This window comes from Lineus longissimus, chromosome 4, assembly GCF_910592395.1.
Source record: "Lineus longissimus chromosome 4, tnLinLong1.2, whole genome shotgun sequence".
Classification (NCBI taxonomy): Eukaryota; Metazoa; Nemertea; class Pilidiophora; order Heteronemertea; family Lineidae; genus Lineus; species Lineus longissimus.
The window spans coordinates 19,398,142-19,416,197 of record NC_088311.1 but is presented as its reverse complement, the minus strand read 5'-3'; the positions used below and the strand labels follow the sequence as shown (position 1 = coordinate 19,416,197).

Here is an 18,056-nt window from a genome sequence, read left to right as displayed (position 1 = left end):
TTTCTCCTGAAGACCAAAGAAATACTTTTTAAAGGATTACAAGTGAGAGTTAATCACACAAGTGTCAAAGATTATCGCATCTAAGAAGCTGGAAAGACAACACACAGTATCAAAAGTCAGTTGGTGATAAATCCTGCTATTAGATGTCTGAAATATAAAACTGGTAAAATGCACCCTCAAAAACAAAGTAATGCAATTGCCACACTACAGGTAGAAACTATCCCTTTATTTCTGTGATTCGTCAAAATTTCTCAAATACAAATTTAACTATTTCTAACAATTTAACAAAGTTTCTTTTGGTTTTCCAATCCAAAATCTTTTTTGTGCAATATTCGAATTGCGGTAATTAGCGAAATCTGCAAAAATAAAACACCCATAAAAATTTGCCGGCTAATAATGAATAAATAATGAATGGAAAAAAAGTAAGGATCAACAGCGGAAAGATCATGACACCAAACAAGAAACAGAAAACACCTTGTAACCTTGGTACCAAGGCAGCCAACTGGCAATATTTTTGTTGCTCATTGCAGCCATAAATATCACACACCTATATGTATGTGATACAAAAGTCACTAGTCTGCGACATGCTTGGCCATCACCAGAAAATTACGAGCACCTTTGGAAAATTCTTGAGAAATGGTCGACCAAATCTAAGGCTGCAGGTCAGGATACGCAAAAAGTGGAACCTCCCTTTAGTGGACGCCTCTCTACTAAGAACCCTCTCTAGAAAGGACATCACATTTGGTCCATTATATTAGACCTCTGTAATCAGGACACCTCTCAATTAATGACAGCATTCGTCTGTCCCAAGGGTGTCCTTAAAAGAGAGGTTCTAGTATACTACGACAGGTACATGTAATATGGATCATATTATAGAAACTAATTTTACCACAAAACTCATTGAATTAGCTGGATGCCATCACCACATAGATTCAAAATTCTAAACTCAAGAAAGTTCGCGGTTCTGCGCATCACGGCATCAGGGGGCGAAAACTCTGGAACAGGGGATGCTTCGGAACCGCGTAACGCTTGGAGTTTAGGATTTCGACTCTCCGGGGTGGCCAAAAATCAACAAAACAACATAACTCAAATCAGGGCGGAACGAAAAGCAATGCCGGGAGTAATCTGATAGTTCGGGATAGAAAGCATACCACGCAGCCAGAAGCGTAAACTAGTCCCACTGATACTTTACCTGCGTCAGACACCTTGGACTTTGTTTCTAAAGCAAAACGAACATCTAATTTTTTTTTGACACTCAAAATGAAAAATTATATTTTTCTATCAACTTACGATATCATACTGATCTCCGAGCGACCCGTTTCTTGGCTTACAGTAAAGTGGTACAATTATAGGCTTTAGTACAATTATAGTCCATACAATTTGAAAACAGCTGACAGTACACATTGATGCACACAGAGGCTATAATTGTACCCGGACTAGAATTGCACCATCTTACCTTACTTATCAAAGTCTACGGATCCCCAAGCTTATTTCGAGTGTGCGTTTACCAACTCTGCCCAACATCATTCCGAGAATGTTTAATGAATTTATCCCAGTTCAATACCGTGTCTGCCCCTATGTATTCCTTGTATGTTTACTGATTCTGCCCAAGGTCGAACTAAAATCATCAAGTCCAATCAGAAATTGAATCGTGCATCTTTCTTTCATGCACAACAAGTAAGGACCACCATATTTTCCCGATGCCAGCTCCGCATCATGACGAAGATAAGGTGAAAGAGACAAAGGACCTCATTGGCCCCTACTGTGGCTCCTGGCTGATTTATTTAACTTATTTGCAGATTTCCTCAGGCGATAGATATGATTTATTTACACGCTTAATTACAAACTTACTCCATACAAAAATGCTGCTCCTTCGGTGGTCGTCTGATTTAGATAACGCTAAAATAAGGAGGAGTGGCGTGAATTATTGCAGGCCAACAAAAAAGTGTACGTTTCTTGGTGGAGGGTGTTACAGGGTGTATCGGAAAACATACACAACAGCTGACACATGACCTTCATGATGCGACGTCATGAAAGACGTCAGATTGCCACACACCGCAACACAACATCTTGCCATTTCAACTGCTGTAAACTGAAATGTTTGCAATGCTAAAAGTCTGCGAATCAGCTCATTGTCTGTTTAGCGGCAGGCTAAATATTGTTTCTGCTGCAGAAGAGCACTAGAGGTGAAATTCTCGTGCTTTTTTTAAGTTCGTGTTTGACACCCTTTTTGCAAAAGGACACAAATTGCTCGCAAAAAGTTCACCGTTTACAGTATGACGTCAATTCCTCAAGCATGCGTCAAAGCTGGTTGTATCGAAAATTTCCCGCAGCACTTTTTGTGGCCAAAGTTTTGTGAAACACCTTGTAGATGATGGGAATGGTCGAAAACCTTAAAACCCAGTCTTTACAGCCATGCATGCGGCATTTGTCAATGTCAATGTCGACTTTCTGACTTTTATCAATGACAGAAACCGGGCTATGGTATAGACCCTCTGAAGCCAAAAAGAAGCTCAATAGCGTAGGTGCAGGCCCAGGGGGTCTGGAGGGATGAGGGATGCCAGCGTACTGGTTTTCTCACCTCATTACTACAACATAGACGATCAGGTACTGAAGTAAAGAAAAAATGCACCATTTTGCAAACGTTTCAAACAGGTTTTTGATCAGTTTAACCCACCTTTCATCGGTGATGGAGGAGCGGAGAAAGGAAAGACAGCTTCGGTGCTCTTGGCTGGGTAATGTTGAGGCACGTCGCAGATCGGTGCCGTCAGGTACGTGTACTCCAGAATGATGTCATACGTCGCATGGCGGAGCGCGAGGTGAAGTTTTTCCGAGAGCTGATCCATGTCGACATCGCCACGCACCCATAGACGGAACTGAACCAGAGCCGTCGGACCTGAAAAAAGACCTCCGTGTTAGCCAAGGGCCCAGCAAAGGAGCGATTCAAATCCTGCGGTCATGATCACAGCACCTGTTATCTGCTAATGAGTGACATTGCTCTGGCAACATGCTATTCTGAACATCGGCAAAAAAACCTGTGATTTGAAAGTGGCCACCAATGGGAGAGATGTTTCGGCCAATCAATAACTTTTCAAATATACATTCTACACCAACATATCAGAGCACTTCATAGAGTTGAGCAGTTGTCCTGACCACTTTCGAACATAAAATGGGACAATCGAATGCATCACCTATTCAACAAACCTGGTTTAAATTTCCCCGGTGAACCACCGGTATTGTCCTTTGAATACCTAGTGGTAGACGTCATGGCATCAAAGGAGCCACTGTCAATGGACTCCTTGTAGGCGACACTCTTAGGCTTTGGGCAGCTGATCAACTGGACTGGATTCCCCTGCCCATCTACCAGGGACAAGTGGATACATGCAACACCTGCAAAGAGAAGCATGAGGTTATGTGAATTTCTATGGGGGAGACTGCCCTCCTTTTCGCCATCTGGGAGAGAATACCCCAAAATCAACCGAGTAGTCTGGGATCATCGGCTGGGCAATGGTTTAAAGACAAGGAGATGGAACCTCAAAAATAAAGAAAACACAAACTGAACACAGTGTGGCAATAATTTTGGTTGCAGCGATAATAATTGCAATAATAAATGCTGCAATGTGCACCAAAAAAGATCACTTGTCTGCGGGTACCAACACAAATGCGATTTCTGTCACAGTATTTACCTCAAGTGGCTACAACAAAAATCTCTTGTATACAGGGCTTTTTACTCTTGAGTTTCAAAGCATATGATATGTAAATGAGTGTTACCTTTTCGGCCTGATGCTGGGGGCCTGTTGTACAGAAAGACGTCATTTTCCCGGAATTCACAAAGATTCTCACCGCTGAAATCCTGCAATAAGAAACAATTATTGTAATAATCAAACACCATGTGAAAAATGCTGTCAATAAGTCAGTGAGTATTTTTTGTAGTTTCGAACAGCCGGACTGAGGTCTGGTCATTCTTTTTTACACAAATTTACTCTACTATTGCTCAGGCCTGGCAAGAGAGCATTCGGGGTCAATTCATACTGGGCATGCACTTCAAGGTGCAAGATCCGGTACTTAGCGTATTTCAGCTTACCTGGAAATGACTTTCCTCCTTGTTGTCGGCAAATTTTGGCGTATGCAAGAACTGCAGCAGGTTCTGTCTGAGGTAGTGTCTCAATGCATCGAGGAGCGGATGGGCCACAGACGGGATGGTGAACTGGATGGTCACATCAGGGTCTACGAAAGGTCTCTGGATAAACTGAAGATTGAAAAAAGTTTGCCAGTCATATCATCGGACTTTGGCTCCAAGTATTATTCTTTGAAGGATTAAACTTGCAAAAATGAAATATGGTAACATTTACCAAATTATCTTAGGCTTTTGTTGTAAGTAATTGTCTCAACCTCTCTAATTCTTTCAACCATTTTCATTTGTATCAGCAGGGAAATCTGCGGCATCGTGGTCACAGTGTGAGGCTCATAACTAGAAGGTCGTGGGTTCAATGCTCAGAAGGATCACTGTTGTGGCATCTCAATGTCCTTGGGCAAGACACCCAACCGTTCTTTGTTTGTCCTTTGAATGAGATATATAACCGTATCCATTGAACCTGTTGCCTGGTAAGCAATATACCGCATCCAAGTGGAGAGCAGCTTACTTTGGACTCCTTCTCCCTGGCCAAAGAAATGGCAGTGCTAGGTCAATAAAACCCAAACAGTACCCAACCGTAGTGGCATCTAATAAGTGAGAACTTCATACCTGCACATCCTCCGGGGACAGTTTGCACATCGGATTCCTCTCCAACATGAGCGAGATGACGTCAAGGACACACTCGTCCAAGCGATTTTGCAGCACCTGCACGAAATCCTCGCAGATCTCGGGACCCGCCTGAGTGATCCCGTGAACACTCAACGTAACGCTCTCGCCAACTATCTTGCTCCGTTTTGATTTCCTACGATTGATTGAGGTCCCCGAATCTCGCTCCTTCTCCATGACCGAGAGTCGGCCAAAATCCTGAAAGTCGAAAGATTATGTTAACCTCTACACCCCTACTTTCTGAAGTGGACTGTTCTAATGAATCAACTGGAAGAGTCCGTACAGGGAAATAGGGGTGTAAAGGTTAAAAGCCAGGTAAAAGTTCTGCTTTAACTCACCTGCGCCTCGTCGTCAGCGTCGATCGTTCGTCTCGAAAACAGCGAGAGCGTGGATGACGTCATGGACTCTTGGAGGACGTCCTCATCGGGCTGGCTCTGGGCGTCGCTAGGGATAATGGGCTTCACTTGGCACATTGACTCATTTAACCTGCAGACGAGTTTCAAAGTGTGAATTCTACCTTGCACTTTTTTATTTTGCACTTCAAAGAATAACTTTGATATATCTGTTCAATTGAAATCTTTGAAAATGTTGTCGGGTATAGCCTATGAGGAGTATTACATCATTCAATAGAACCCATAAGAACTGTAGAAGGTTGAAAACATTTCCTGATGACTCTGTAGACAAACAGATTATTCCTGTTGTTGACTCTGTGACTGAGATGAACCTACCTGAGGTAGAAAACATTCCCTGAGGACTCTCTGTAGACAAATAGATTCTTCCTGTTGTTTACCGAGAATGCATTAAGTACAGTCCTCAATGCCTGGATTCCTGCCGAAAGGAAATGAGAGAAATTTTCAGATACTGTCACAAAGAAAGCATCAACGCAAATACCATTTGTCTTCAGCTATTCTTGTTAAATGGCTCGGTAAATATTGAAAATCAAGACATTTCCACCTAGAACTGTCTATGGTACTGGTCAAAACGTCAAAACTTGACTGCTCTGGTCCAAAGATGATACCGTTGTAAACAACACGGTGTCAAACTGGCATATATTCTATTTGATTGTCATGTCCGTCTTGACGTCTGCGTGGTGTTTCGTGATGTCATAGTCGCCACGCAGGACACCACTTGTGTTGTGGTGATGGACCCCAAGTGACGTTCATGGTACTGGGTTCAAAAATAGCTAATCTTACAAACCTCTTGATGGTGCTGCCCTAGTGGGCCTAGCAGTCTTCAAGCGTGGGTGCAGTGCAAAGTGGTACTCCCAGACGCACTGACATGCAAAGTGGCCGGGCATAAACTGCATGGAGGCCGCCAGATAGCTGTTCTGAGGTTGCATCTCATCATCTTCATCAGAGTCTGAAATATTCAGAAAGTAAGGAAAGCTAAATCACAGAACTTGTACCAATCTTGTGGAGCAGTGGAAAACCACTTTTAGATGACTCTTCTCTTATGAGAATACCCCCTACTAAGGACACCACATTTGGTCCCAAATTGGTATTTTCCATTGAATTTGACCTCTGTAATCAGGACACCTCTTAATTTAGGACAGCAAAAGGGTGTATCTAACAGAAAGGTTCTACTCTACTCACCTGCAGATCGTCTTAAAGGATTAGCGCCAGCGAATATGACATCTTCTTTCCAGCTCACATCTTCTATGAGCAATGCGTTACACATCCGCGTATTCTGCAGGTCTTCTAATAAAAGCATCTGGTTGACGACGCGGCAGATCTCTTGGACATTCGTCAAGATCTTCCGGTAGAGCATTTGCTCCTCGTGTTGTTCATTAGTTGTGCTTTCCTCTGGTTGACGATATCTACAATAATTGAAATGTTATCATCATTGTTCTAAGCGTTTCTCAGCATTTTCTGTACCCTGCTACATGGGCTGCCAGGACCCAACTTCGAGGGATTTGAAAATGTTATCATCATTGTTCTAAGCGTTCCTCACCATTTTCTGTACCCTGCCACATGGGCTGGCACGACCCAACTTCGAGGGATTTGAAAATGAAACTATTATTGGCCAAAAAATAAAGGGGCTTAAAGTATTCAGTTCAATAATGCCTGATGATTTTCATCATCGCTCACCTGGTATGATAGAATATATCCACTTTATCTTTATGTATCTCCATGACGAGCCAGAATGTGAGAAGATTCTGTCGAGGGATCAACGAGTCAATGACTGGAAGCAGCGCATCTTCCAAGTCATCCCCACTAGAGTCGCCCTCATAACCTGAAATTATATCCAAATTGTCAGGGAGACATCACCAAGCTAGACAGGACGCAATGGGTGACGATCTACCGTCTATGCACAGGGCACTGCTGACTCATCAACTTGATTGAAAAGGCTGAGTCTCCATATATTAGTACAGGGCAACGCAGACTCCACCAGCACCTAAAGAGACTAGGGCTCCATCCAACTGCTTCCTGCCAATGTGGACTTGGCGACAAAATGCCTGGGCACATTCTGCAGGATTGAAGACAAGACTTTTGACCGGAGCCAAATTCACCAAAGACTATTACCGGTAGGCTGTGGGCACCGCGGAAGAACAGCCGATTTTGACACGGCACATGACCTGAGGATATAAGGTTACGTAATGTCTGAATGCAGAAGAAGACGAACTGCCGACTCAGAAGACACTTTCACTGTATAGGCTTATGAGAATCTGCTTAATGTGAATGCGGAGCTCACGACCAGACTCAAGCTCATGTGCTTCACACCTGCTCCCTAAATGAAGAATGGAGAGGAATACTGGCCAAAGGACACCACCCTGACCACAAAGCTCTGGGGCTCCGTGCTGGAGCTCTCTAGCCGACTTCATTACCGAAAACAGACCGACTGTCTAGCATGCATCTCAAAAATTCGGAACGCAGAAGAAGAAGAATAATGTCAGGGAGAACAGTATCATAGTGCTTAGGATCACCACAGTTCTTTCTTTGTGTCCGTGAGCAAGACACTTAACACTAAATTGTCTTGTGAATAAGATGTAAAACTGAGGCTCTTTGTACCTGGTGTTTTTGCCAAGGCAAGTGAAAGCCCAAACCGAGTGAGAAACGTGAGAAGTTTGCGATAGACTCTTGTACCGCAGGCCCAACAAAGGTTTCCCCAACGCAATCAAACCCAATCAGTGCCTTACCATAGCAGCGCACAAAATTCTCGTCCCACATTGGAGGAGAAATACTCCCTGGAGAAAAACAGTTTGAAGTGCAAAGTGATCACTATGAAGAGGGCGGAGGGGGATTTAATTTTCAACGCACATCATTGAAAACACATCCAAATTGAATGAAAATCATGGCAGAAATAGAATCCAAATATCTTTATCGATGCAAAGGAGACATCACACAATTCTCTAGGCAGGTAACATTCATACTAGAAATTAACAATGGATATGGATCCTCGCTTCGGCAACAACCATGCGCGAAAGAGGTAAAAAGTTTACCAATGAATAGAAGAAATGGGCTGATTGACCTACCTTCCTCTGTGTAGCTTCCCTGACTGCTTGTGTCCAGAGTTCCAGACATGAGCCTCGGGGTCTCTGGAGCAGACGGATGCCTGCTTGACGTCTGCGAACTCCCCGATGGATGTTTAGACCGCGTACTTTGCGTTTCCCCCGAAGAATGCTTCGACCTGCCACTACCTGAAGGATGTCTGCTGCTGGGATCACCGTCCAAACGTCGCGACTGTCGAGTAGTACCTTCAGAAAGTACCGGTGAGCTGGTGACAACCTGCTCCGGAAAATGTAAACTTCCATCGGCATGCGATGTCACTCTCTTGACCTCACGATCATAAATATCACCAGACGAATGCCGACTTCTCGGACTGTCCGTAGAAATCGGCGACTGCGGCGTTCTGGTATCAGCAGGGCTACGAGCCTTGACTTTCGCCAAATCTGTCGGTCGTCGCGGCTTACTGCTCATCTTCTCATCAATCGGCGTACTTGATCTGCGCATTTCGGCCAAAGTTGGCGCAGATGCAATGATCTTTGCGACATCCGTATCTTCATGAAGCGAGTCACTGGATATACTCTTGACAGGGACAATAGGAGCAGACGTCACGACTCCTTCACCTGGAGTACTAGCACCAGTGCTACGAGTCAACACAGGCGGCATACTGGCGCGCCGACCTACAGACCCGACCCCAAGTTTACGTCGTCGCTCGGCCGACGAAGACAACTCTTCCACCTCTTGTAATCTCTCAGGTGGCGTCTTCCGGCGTGACTTGCCCGCAACGCCTAACTCAAGCGGTTGCACCTCTGATATTTTCCGCTGTTCCTCCGTTTCACTAGAGACACTGCCCTTCTCGGAAATAACCTTGATACTATCGTCGTCCCGAAAGGTGACCGCGCCGACCTCCCTTTCCACCGTGGTACCCGGTGCCGCTCCGTCCCACGCCTTCTCCTCCAGCTTGTACTCGTCGTCGAGACCCCTGATGAACGACTCGCTGATACCACGCGATAGAGCCGCCTGCTCTTGCTGCTGGAGGATGACCTGCTCCCTGATTGGACTGGGTCGAGTCACCGAGACGCCCGGAATCACCACGTCCTCATTCTGGAAGAAACAAGCTCACAGTAACCCAGATATATTTGCAGCCATTTTTGTTGTGGTTTTGCGTAATTGCAACTTTGGTGTACCTTTAATATGGCGCTTCGACAGCACTGTAACAGTGATTTCAATCAGTTCAGTTTCACTTAAAGGTACTTTACAAATTTTGGGAAATTTTCTCAAAATAAAATCCCTTAGTCACAGTATAGCTTTACCTTCCCATCCAGTCCGTCTTTTGGCAGCTCCATTGGTGAGCCGACAGCATCGTCCGTCCCAACATACCACATCGTGTTGGGCTGCGGTTCCTCCTCCTCCTGGCTCAGCTCAATCAGGGCCGAGTGGATGGCTTTTGCGTTGAATAAGGTGTTGAGATGACGTTTATCCAGCACCAGGTAGTAAAAGTTGCCTTCTTTACTCAAGTGGTAGCCAGGAACGTTCATCTTCTCAAATTCCTGCAATTATACAACATCTTTGGCTCAAATCCAATTAAAAAAACAGGCCTCATACCGTAAAATGGTCGCACAGCGGCAAACTGTGAAATGATGGCAAAGCGGTTACCTAAATTCTGTACTTGCTGCCCAAATGGAGGAGAACCACCACTTGCGGACACCTGTGCCAGGCGACTTACGCGCCGGGTAGCGCATCAATGATGCAAATTAAGGGATGTCAATTGTGATTTGGACTGTAGTCACCTCAAAAAACTTTGGCATGCTCTGATCTGGTCCATAGACGAACTGCAGAGGCAGCTCCTCACAGGTACAGTTCTCTTTGTCTTTAGACTCCGACACATGCTCAGCAACAAAGCTGAGCATCTCGCTTGTGACTGGCTGAACATAGTGCAGCGCTGAGGCAATCTCATCCTTCAGTAACCACTGGATCTGGAACCAAATTTTTGAAAGTGATTAAGAACGAATCAAGCTGTTTTGAGACACTTCAGAAAAGGGTCATCCTAAACAGCACCCAACCAGTTTAAAGTCATCAAAATAAAATCTAATGGTCAAAAACGAAATTGGGAGGACCTTTTACACATTTTCTGAACATTTCATGACATTTGTGTGCAAGATCAGAGAGCTGATGACTAAAATGTACAAGTGTCTAACAGCCCAGCTGGCAACCATCTTGGATTTGACTTGGAGGCGTTGATAGGGCCTCCTAAGTTACTGGGCACTTGCGGACAACAGCAACTCCCTAAAGTACAAAAAGAAGAAAGTGTGGTATATGTACCTGTTCTATACATGTAGCAACATTCTCATGTTGGAAGCTCGGCAGATTCTTCAAAGGATTCCCAGTCTGGTCTTGATTTAACCTTACAAAGACACAAAATAAGATTCAATTGAAAGCCAATTGTAAATCTATTCACTTTTGAGAAAAGCTTGACAAAAGACACAGGGATTAAAATTTTACGCTTACCCAGCCTCAGTTGTAGATGCCACAGTACTCATGTACTCATCATTGTCCTGGCCACATTCCGAAATGGCCGGAGAATTCCCCTCGTACGACACGAGGCGGTTGAACGTCGGTCGCCAATGAAGGCTGAGTTCTTGATCTTGAGGTAACGTGAGGCAGATGATGTCAATTGTCAGGTGCAGGTCACCCAGGTCAAGATATTCGTCGAAACCTTCTAGGCATTCCTGTAGCTCACCTGTAAGTTAAGTTATTAAAGCTCAAATAAACCTGTATACGGTATTCGAGTAAAAACCAAAACCAGAAACAAGTTTGTGTGACTTCATAGAAAGAGAGATAACCGATCAGCTGTGGTTTGCCTGGAGTGTTGCTGGAAGCCAAAATAAGAGACGAAATATGAGAGGTCCTTCTTGTATCTTAGTGACTAGAAGCCAAGATATCGAAAGGGTTGATCAAAATTTACAGAGGTTTTAAAATGCGATCAGCTGTGGTTTGCCTGGAGTGTTGCTGGAAGCCAAAATAAGAGACGACACAGGAGAGGTCCTTCTTGTATCTTAGTGACTAGAAGCCAAGATATCGAAAGGGTTGATCAAATTTTACAAAGATTTATCCTGCGATCAGCTGTGGTTTGCCTGTAGTGTTGCTGGAAGCCAAAATAAGAGACGAAATGTGAGAGATCCTTCTTGTATCTTTGTGACTAGAAGCCAAGATATCGAAAGGGTTGGATCAAAATTTACAGAGGTTTTAACCTGCAATCAGCTGTGGTTTGCCTGGAGTGTTGCTGGAAGCCAAAATAAGAGATGAAATATGAGAGATCCTTCTGGTATCTTTGTGACTAGAAGCCAAGATATCGGAAGGGTGAAATAAAACTAACAGGTGTTTTAACCTAAATCCAGCATGTTCAAATTGGCTAAAGTAATGACACTTACACAAACACACTGGCAGACTCTTCACAGGCACGCTTCGTAATATCCCCGTCTTGCTCCGAAACGACAACGAACAAGTCAGATGGACGAACAGCGGAGACATCTCATCTTTATCATCCTGACTCAGGTTCGAATCGAGGTCCTCTCGGAGGATGGAGCTCAAGCTCTCGCTGTCCAGGTTTGACTTAACCGAGTCCTTGTCGCTTGCCTTAGTGTCATTGTCGTCGTTATCGGTCACAAAGAAGTCGCTTTCCTCCGTGGTGATGCCTCGGATGTCTGCCAAACAAAATAAGAGTAATCAAGATGAATAGAGATTAATCTTTATTAGTTCTCGGTAATATCATTTATTCTCGGCCCAAAACTGTAGCTTCTCGAACATATGATGGTTTATATTACATGAATTTGGGCACACACAGTATTTCAAAATTTGGGTTCTTTAAATCTCAGCACAAGCTTTTTTCATCCTGACACAACATTAACAGCCAGTTTTCTGCAAAATTTTGAAATCTTTTCCCTACACGGCATAAATAGTTCTTACCTATGCTGTTGTCCAACTGTCGACCATCTTCAGTTGGCTTGGACGTATCTGGTTCCTCAATGATCTGTGAGAAGATATGAAAAGTTCAGCGACATCTATAACATTGAGCCTATAAAGAGCCTACCCTACTATTCATTGGGTCACTTTTCTATCTTCTGACTTGAATGGACACCACGGGAGCTGCTCAACCCCTGGACGATTTGCCCCACCCGTCCTTTGAGGAATGTGTCCAAAACAGCCAATTTAAATGCTTGATGTATTTCATGTGACAGACACTATTTCGGTCGATTGTAATCTTGATGGTGTCTCACAAGAGGTAAATCGTACTTCGAAACATTCTAACTGCAATCTAGAGTGGAACCTTCCTTAGCGGGAACACCTCTGTTTAACCAGGACACTCTCTCTATTAAGGACACTGCTTTCGGTACCAAATTGATTGTTTCCACGAATTGACCTCTCTAATGAGGACATCTCTCTATTACGGACTCAATCAGTCCCGAAGTGTCCTTATAGGAGAGGTTCTAATGCAAACTCTTTAACAAAATGTACTTACATGTTGATAATTCTGTGGGCAATAGAAGAAGTAATCAGAGTAAGGAGTAACCGGCTTGAAACATTTCTTCAGGATGTCCGTGAATTTGTTCTTAATCGATGTATGCATCCCTTTCTTGGCCTCACAGCGTGAATTCTGCAGGAAGGCGAGTGGGAATTTGAAGCTTGTGTGCTTGGTACCTGACGGGGAGGTTACTTCTGAGGACTGCTGGGTGACGTCAGATTCACTGCAAATAAATTGAATAATTTCAAATTTTACTATTTTACTATTTGCAATGTAGCCCATGCTTTTCGCGAGGTCCGTCGTTTCCATGGGAGTGACCTCCCGGGCAGAGGCGCTGTTGTGAAGAAAAAAAGGGGACACAGATGTGCATACCCCTTTCCACCGGAATGACCCCTGGGCAGAAGTGCTCTTGCGAAAATAAAAAGCGTCCATTACCTTGAAACGCTTTTGTTGTCCGAATCGTCCAAGATGTTACTCGGCTGATTAGGAACGAAGTAATGTTCACTATCCAAGGCCTCCATCCGGACCTGATCCTGGTACAGGCGGATATGACCGCAAACTGTCTCAAGAAACTTGGTGATATCAATCTCTAATGGGAGTAGTTCCTCACATATGCGGTTGATGGCGCTCTCAACGTCCTGGTACTCGACTTTCTGACCGAGCTGAAGACTCTTGAATACACCTGCAAACATAACAAGCATTACACTGTGATGTAACAGAAATTGTGCTAGATCCACCCAAGCAGGCAAGATTCCCATCCACAAATTTCGTTACCACTTTTACGACTGGATCAACAGAGTTTCGGGCAAACGACACTTCTAAATGGAATGATTGAAGTCTTCGCAGCTTATTGTGGACCAGTTCAGCCACATACTCAGTTAAGATAGTCAAACAGATATTCAGTACTATCAGTAAACAGCCCAATTTTTGCAACTCTTCAATTTCGCAATTTGCGAACATGTTTGAAAATAATAAAATATTCACGATACCGATATCTGTTTTGGAAGATTATGATTTTTCTTACCCATAACAAAACATCTCAAGTAGGCATCAGAGACGACCATACAGTGCTGCTTTATGTCTGTGTTTTTCGTATTCGGCGCGTCTTCAGCCGACGACCGCTCAGGAGATCGGCGCCACCTTTCACTACTCGACTCACTCACGTTGTCCTGGTCGTCCTCTTCCTGTGCAAACACATGATCATGCAAGCTCTCCTGAAACGTGTAATCCTCAAATAAATCGGGACACATCGGCTCCGTCCAGCGATTTTCTAACTGTTTGACGAGTTTATTTACAGACATGTTGTACACGTAAAGAGGGAGCACCAATCCTTTCTTAGCCTCACGTAGATTCATCGAAATGTCCGACAATCGTAACCTGTCAATTTTCGTGCCACCGATTTCAACCCGTTTTTGTTCACCGCCCGATTCCTCCTTTGGAGATTCGACCGACTGAATACTAGATTCTGAGAATACTTCCTTCTCGAGGGCGTGGAGTGCTTTCTTGTAGTCCCCAACGCGCGATTCCTGACTGGAGTCCAGCCTGATTGCACCTTCATCCTTGGACGGCAACGGCGTCGAAGGAACACCGAGATCTTTCGGCTCGCCGGCAGATTTATCCTTTTTGTTGTCCACCTCCGATGACGACTTCCCATCCTCTTTCTTTGCTTTTTTCACTTCTTTCTCCTCCGCATCGCCTTGCATCAGTATCTGGAGGTCGCCATATGTCGCAGGCAAGAACGTCAAAATCAGGTTCGTCTCTGACACCATGCGGATGTAGCAGCGCCACCTTGCGAAAGGTTTCTTCTTTTTTCCACTCTCCATACGGCCAGAGAGCGACAAGGAGTCTGTGCAATCACTCTGCTGCGTCGTCTGACGTTCGTACATCTTACTAAACTGCATGCAGGTATGCGAGGCACTCGGACATGACTGCAGCAAAGACTGCATACTGCCGAGGCTATACAACGTATCATTACTCATAATACTGCCGTGGCGCTTTGGCAAGAATGGCATAGTCTCTTCTGTGCTGTGCTGTTGAATTTTTAACGCGATTTTCTGGCGGAAATCGGGCGGCAATGAAAATGGCAAGGGTGCCTCATTTGGATTTCTTTCCCTATCCACGAGCATCAACAGGAACTGACCGCATTCCAGATCTGAGAGGGTGAGCTCCTTGTCGTTCATGCCCTCGATTTTTTCCAAGAGGAGATCGAAGAGAGTGTTGTTGGAAGACGCTGCCTCCAGGCTCCGGTTCCTCGGCGATCTTGGTGACTTGGGCGATCGAGGCGACAGGTATGTATCTGAAAAGAAGGCAAAAGTTTAAGAGTCGTTTCATTTGAAAACTTTTGCAGGGTAGGAGGAATGAAAATATCATTTCTGCCTTTGTTGATTTCAAAAACATTCGTAGGGCTTACCTTGTAAATAAGTTGAGAACAACATCTCGATCTGTTGGCACTTTGGTAACACCCCGGCCAGGTCGAAGGTGAATGGGATGTAGTTAATGGTCGACTCGTGGACATTTGGCAACGTGTTCGTGGTGTTTGTCTGCACGCTTGGCGTCCTAATGGGACTGAAATTCAGAAACCGACCAGATGTGAAGAGGATAGTGGCATATCAACGGTTTAACCAGGGCTTAATCCTTTTGCTATCACAGGGATTTGGCTGTGTATAGTTCCCCTGGCCCACATATGGTAAAGACTGGGCGGCCTGGATCCCAACTTGGCTTGGGAAAAACTTTGTCTATCTCATGGTGGCTGGCTTATGTGCCAGAGAGTTTTTTCCCGCCAAGTACATGCGGCCTATTCTTGCAGGATCTTGCTGGTACCAAATGTGGCGCCGCCAACTGGGACCTTAGAAAACTTCCTTAGGACTCCATGCCTCCGTAAAGATGTGTAGGTTTGGGTATCTGATGCCAACAGTTTTGGTGATGCCTTGTGTCTTACACACCAGGATGATGCATTTGATGAAACTGGCGAGTGAGACGCACACCTCTTGTTTACAGACTCTATGACCAACTCTACTGGCGCTTACCGTTTAGCTCCGGTGGGTGAATCAATGTTCAGACTCTCTGACACCAAAGCTAGATGTTGAAACGTGACCAAGTTTGAGATGCATTCCAAATCTTTGGGGAAAATCTGCAGAGACATGAAAGACTGGGCATGACTGATAAATTGTGACAATATTGGGTCAAGATCACGATATTGATAGTGATTGCTTTTTATAGGAGTAATTTCCTGAAATGGAACAAATGCAGATTTACTTTATTCTCTTTTTCTTGTTAGCATGCCATTGGATCTCTGGGAGGCCGTGGTAGGATGGACTTGCAGGTTTTTGTCCGCTCTTGAACCTACATTTTTGTGGCTGCCTCTATACAGTCATGAATAATATGGACATGTAATTTGAATTTTGATGGCTTATCAGGGTAACCATCATTCTCAACTTGAACCAAACAAAAGTCCTGTACACCAGAAATATTCCCATGCCTTTTTCTTCTTGACTATTTCCGGCTTTTACAGTATATTTTGCAACTAGCCATGAAGCTGCTCACAGGGTTGATGCATTGCGCTGCAGAGCTTTACACAGACCACACCATCTCATTTAAAATGCCGACTCCAAGTTTATACCGGCAAAGGATTCCTAATCGAATATCTCTATCCCGGAAACATTGGCCAAGAAAGGTTCTGAGCAAAATTCTGAGCAATTTAAATCCCATATTGCTGGCAGCAATACAGTAGAGCCTCTCTCATTAGGACACCATCGGGACTGACAAATGCTGTCCTTAATAGAGAGGTGTCCGCTAAGGGAGGTTCCACTATATTTCCTTTTGAACAAATCTGCTGAGGACATGGCAAGTTCAGAGCCTTGTTTGTAAATGCAAATCCCCAGGACCAAGTTGCTCAATAACCAGAAACGAACACCATCATTAGCTCAACTAAGCATTATCTCCTTCAGTAACAGTAAATTTCATTTTAATCCAACAGTAGTGTTAGGAATTAAGGCCAATGATGCTTCTATAAACCACGATGAAGCAACTGGGCCCAGGAGACAAAGTCACATCCAGTGACACTGTCCTCTTGGTCATAACTTTCTCTAAATATACAGGAAAACCTCTCTATTAACGACACCCTCGGGACTGTCAAATGCTGTCCTTAATTGAGAGGTGTCCAGATTATAGAGGTCAAATTCAATGGAAAAGATGGACATAGGACCAACTGTGGTGCCCTTAACAGAGACGGTGTCTTTAGTAGAGAGGTATCCTCTAAGGGAGGTTCCATTGCATGTCCATAATTGAGAGGTGTCCAGATTATAGAGGTCAAATTCAATGGAAAAGATGGACATAGGACCAAATGTGGTGCCCTTAACTGATATGGTGTCTTTAGTAGAGAGGTAGCCTCAAGGGGAGGTTCCATTGTAGATTGTCTCAAAACGTGAATTTTGAATAAGAATGTGTCTTTCAGGTCATTGAAGACAGTTGGGAGGAGTCTTTGTTTGTTTCAGTGATATAAGGACCCATCCAGGCCAAGCACTGTTTAAAAGTCAGAGACCACTCATTCTGGAGGTATCTGTGAGCTCTTGGTACCACTGGTACCATCCAAGACGGCCAATGCTCATTTGAGGAGTATCATCTATCATATTTGGTGCCAATATTCCTCTCATGCAAGTTGCTTGGGGGAGGATGTGAGAGGGTGGCAGTTTTGTCCTTTAACATTCGAAAATGTCTCGAGATGGTCCCTAGATTTGATACAGTAAAGCGGTCTGAAATTGGCCCTGTGGGGTGAAGCTGCCCCAACTCCAAAATTCTTATTTAGGCAAGTTTAGCCTATTGAATGAACAATTTAGGACCAAATGCGTTGTCTTTCAAAGAGAGGGCGTCCTTGAGAGAGGTATCTGCTTAGGGAGGTTCCACTGTATAGTGACAGGCAGCAGTAACACTACACTCTTAGAAATAAACGTTTTTGGTATTTTGAAAAAACCTTTTAAGATTTTTTTGGCCAAAACTAGCTAAACCCTGCACAGGTTTTTCAGGAAAGTGAAAACTCCTCGAGGTTTTTCAGAACCTCAAAAACCTCTGAAGTTTTTTCAACAGCTCAAAAGTGTTTATTTCTAAGAGCGTAATCCCTGATCGCGTTATAAGAAAAAATCAGAAAGAACATGACAAACTCACAATATATATGTTTTATATCTTTTTTCGCCAAAAAATAAATATACAGTGAAATATGACGGCTGAAATCTGAGGGAAAATCGATATTTTTTGTAAGTTCCACGCTCTTGTAGACCAACTGCATCATATGATT

General features: G+C 44.1%; 1 protein-coding gene across 1 annotated transcript in view; it reads right to left on the bottom strand.

Annotated features, from left to right (window-relative positions):
- The window catches only part of LOC135486527 (KICSTOR complex protein SZT2-like), a 48,972-nt gene that overhangs the window by 12,631 nt on the left and 18,285 nt on the right, over positions 1-18,056 (bottom strand). The window contains exons 21-45 of the mRNA XM_064769378.1: positions 15,793-15,896; positions 15,177-15,331; positions 13,791-15,062; positions 13,202-13,448; positions 12,764-12,989; positions 12,211-12,274; positions 11,676-11,948; positions 10,753-10,984; positions 10,567-10,648; positions 10,035-10,220; positions 9,558-9,794; positions 8,274-9,348; positions 7,938-7,985; positions 6,889-7,033; positions 6,394-6,617; positions 5,999-6,160; positions 5,530-5,629; positions 5,140-5,287; positions 4,745-4,999; positions 4,085-4,249; positions 3,772-3,853; positions 3,205-3,390; positions 2,678-2,896; positions 1,852-1,899; positions 1,193-1,219 (exon numbers count right to left, since the gene is read on the bottom strand). Coding sequence (XP_064625448.1) covers positions 1,193-1,219; positions 1,852-1,899; positions 2,678-2,896; positions 3,205-3,390; positions 3,772-3,853; positions 4,085-4,249; positions 4,745-4,999; positions 5,140-5,287; positions 5,530-5,629; positions 5,999-6,160; positions 6,394-6,617; positions 6,889-7,033; positions 7,938-7,985; positions 8,274-9,348; positions 9,558-9,794; positions 10,035-10,220; positions 10,567-10,648; positions 10,753-10,984; positions 11,676-11,948; positions 12,211-12,274; positions 12,764-12,989; positions 13,202-13,448; positions 13,791-15,062; positions 15,177-15,331; positions 15,793-15,896 — 5,962 coding nt within the window. The remainder of the gene's footprint in view (positions 1-1,192; positions 1,220-1,851; positions 1,900-2,677; positions 2,897-3,204; positions 3,391-3,771; positions 3,854-4,084; positions 4,250-4,744; positions 5,000-5,139; positions 5,288-5,529; positions 5,630-5,998; positions 6,161-6,393; positions 6,618-6,888; positions 7,034-7,937; positions 7,986-8,273; positions 9,349-9,557; positions 9,795-10,034; positions 10,221-10,566; positions 10,649-10,752; positions 10,985-11,675; positions 11,949-12,210; positions 12,275-12,763; positions 12,990-13,201; positions 13,449-13,790; positions 15,063-15,176; positions 15,332-15,792; positions 15,897-18,056) is intronic.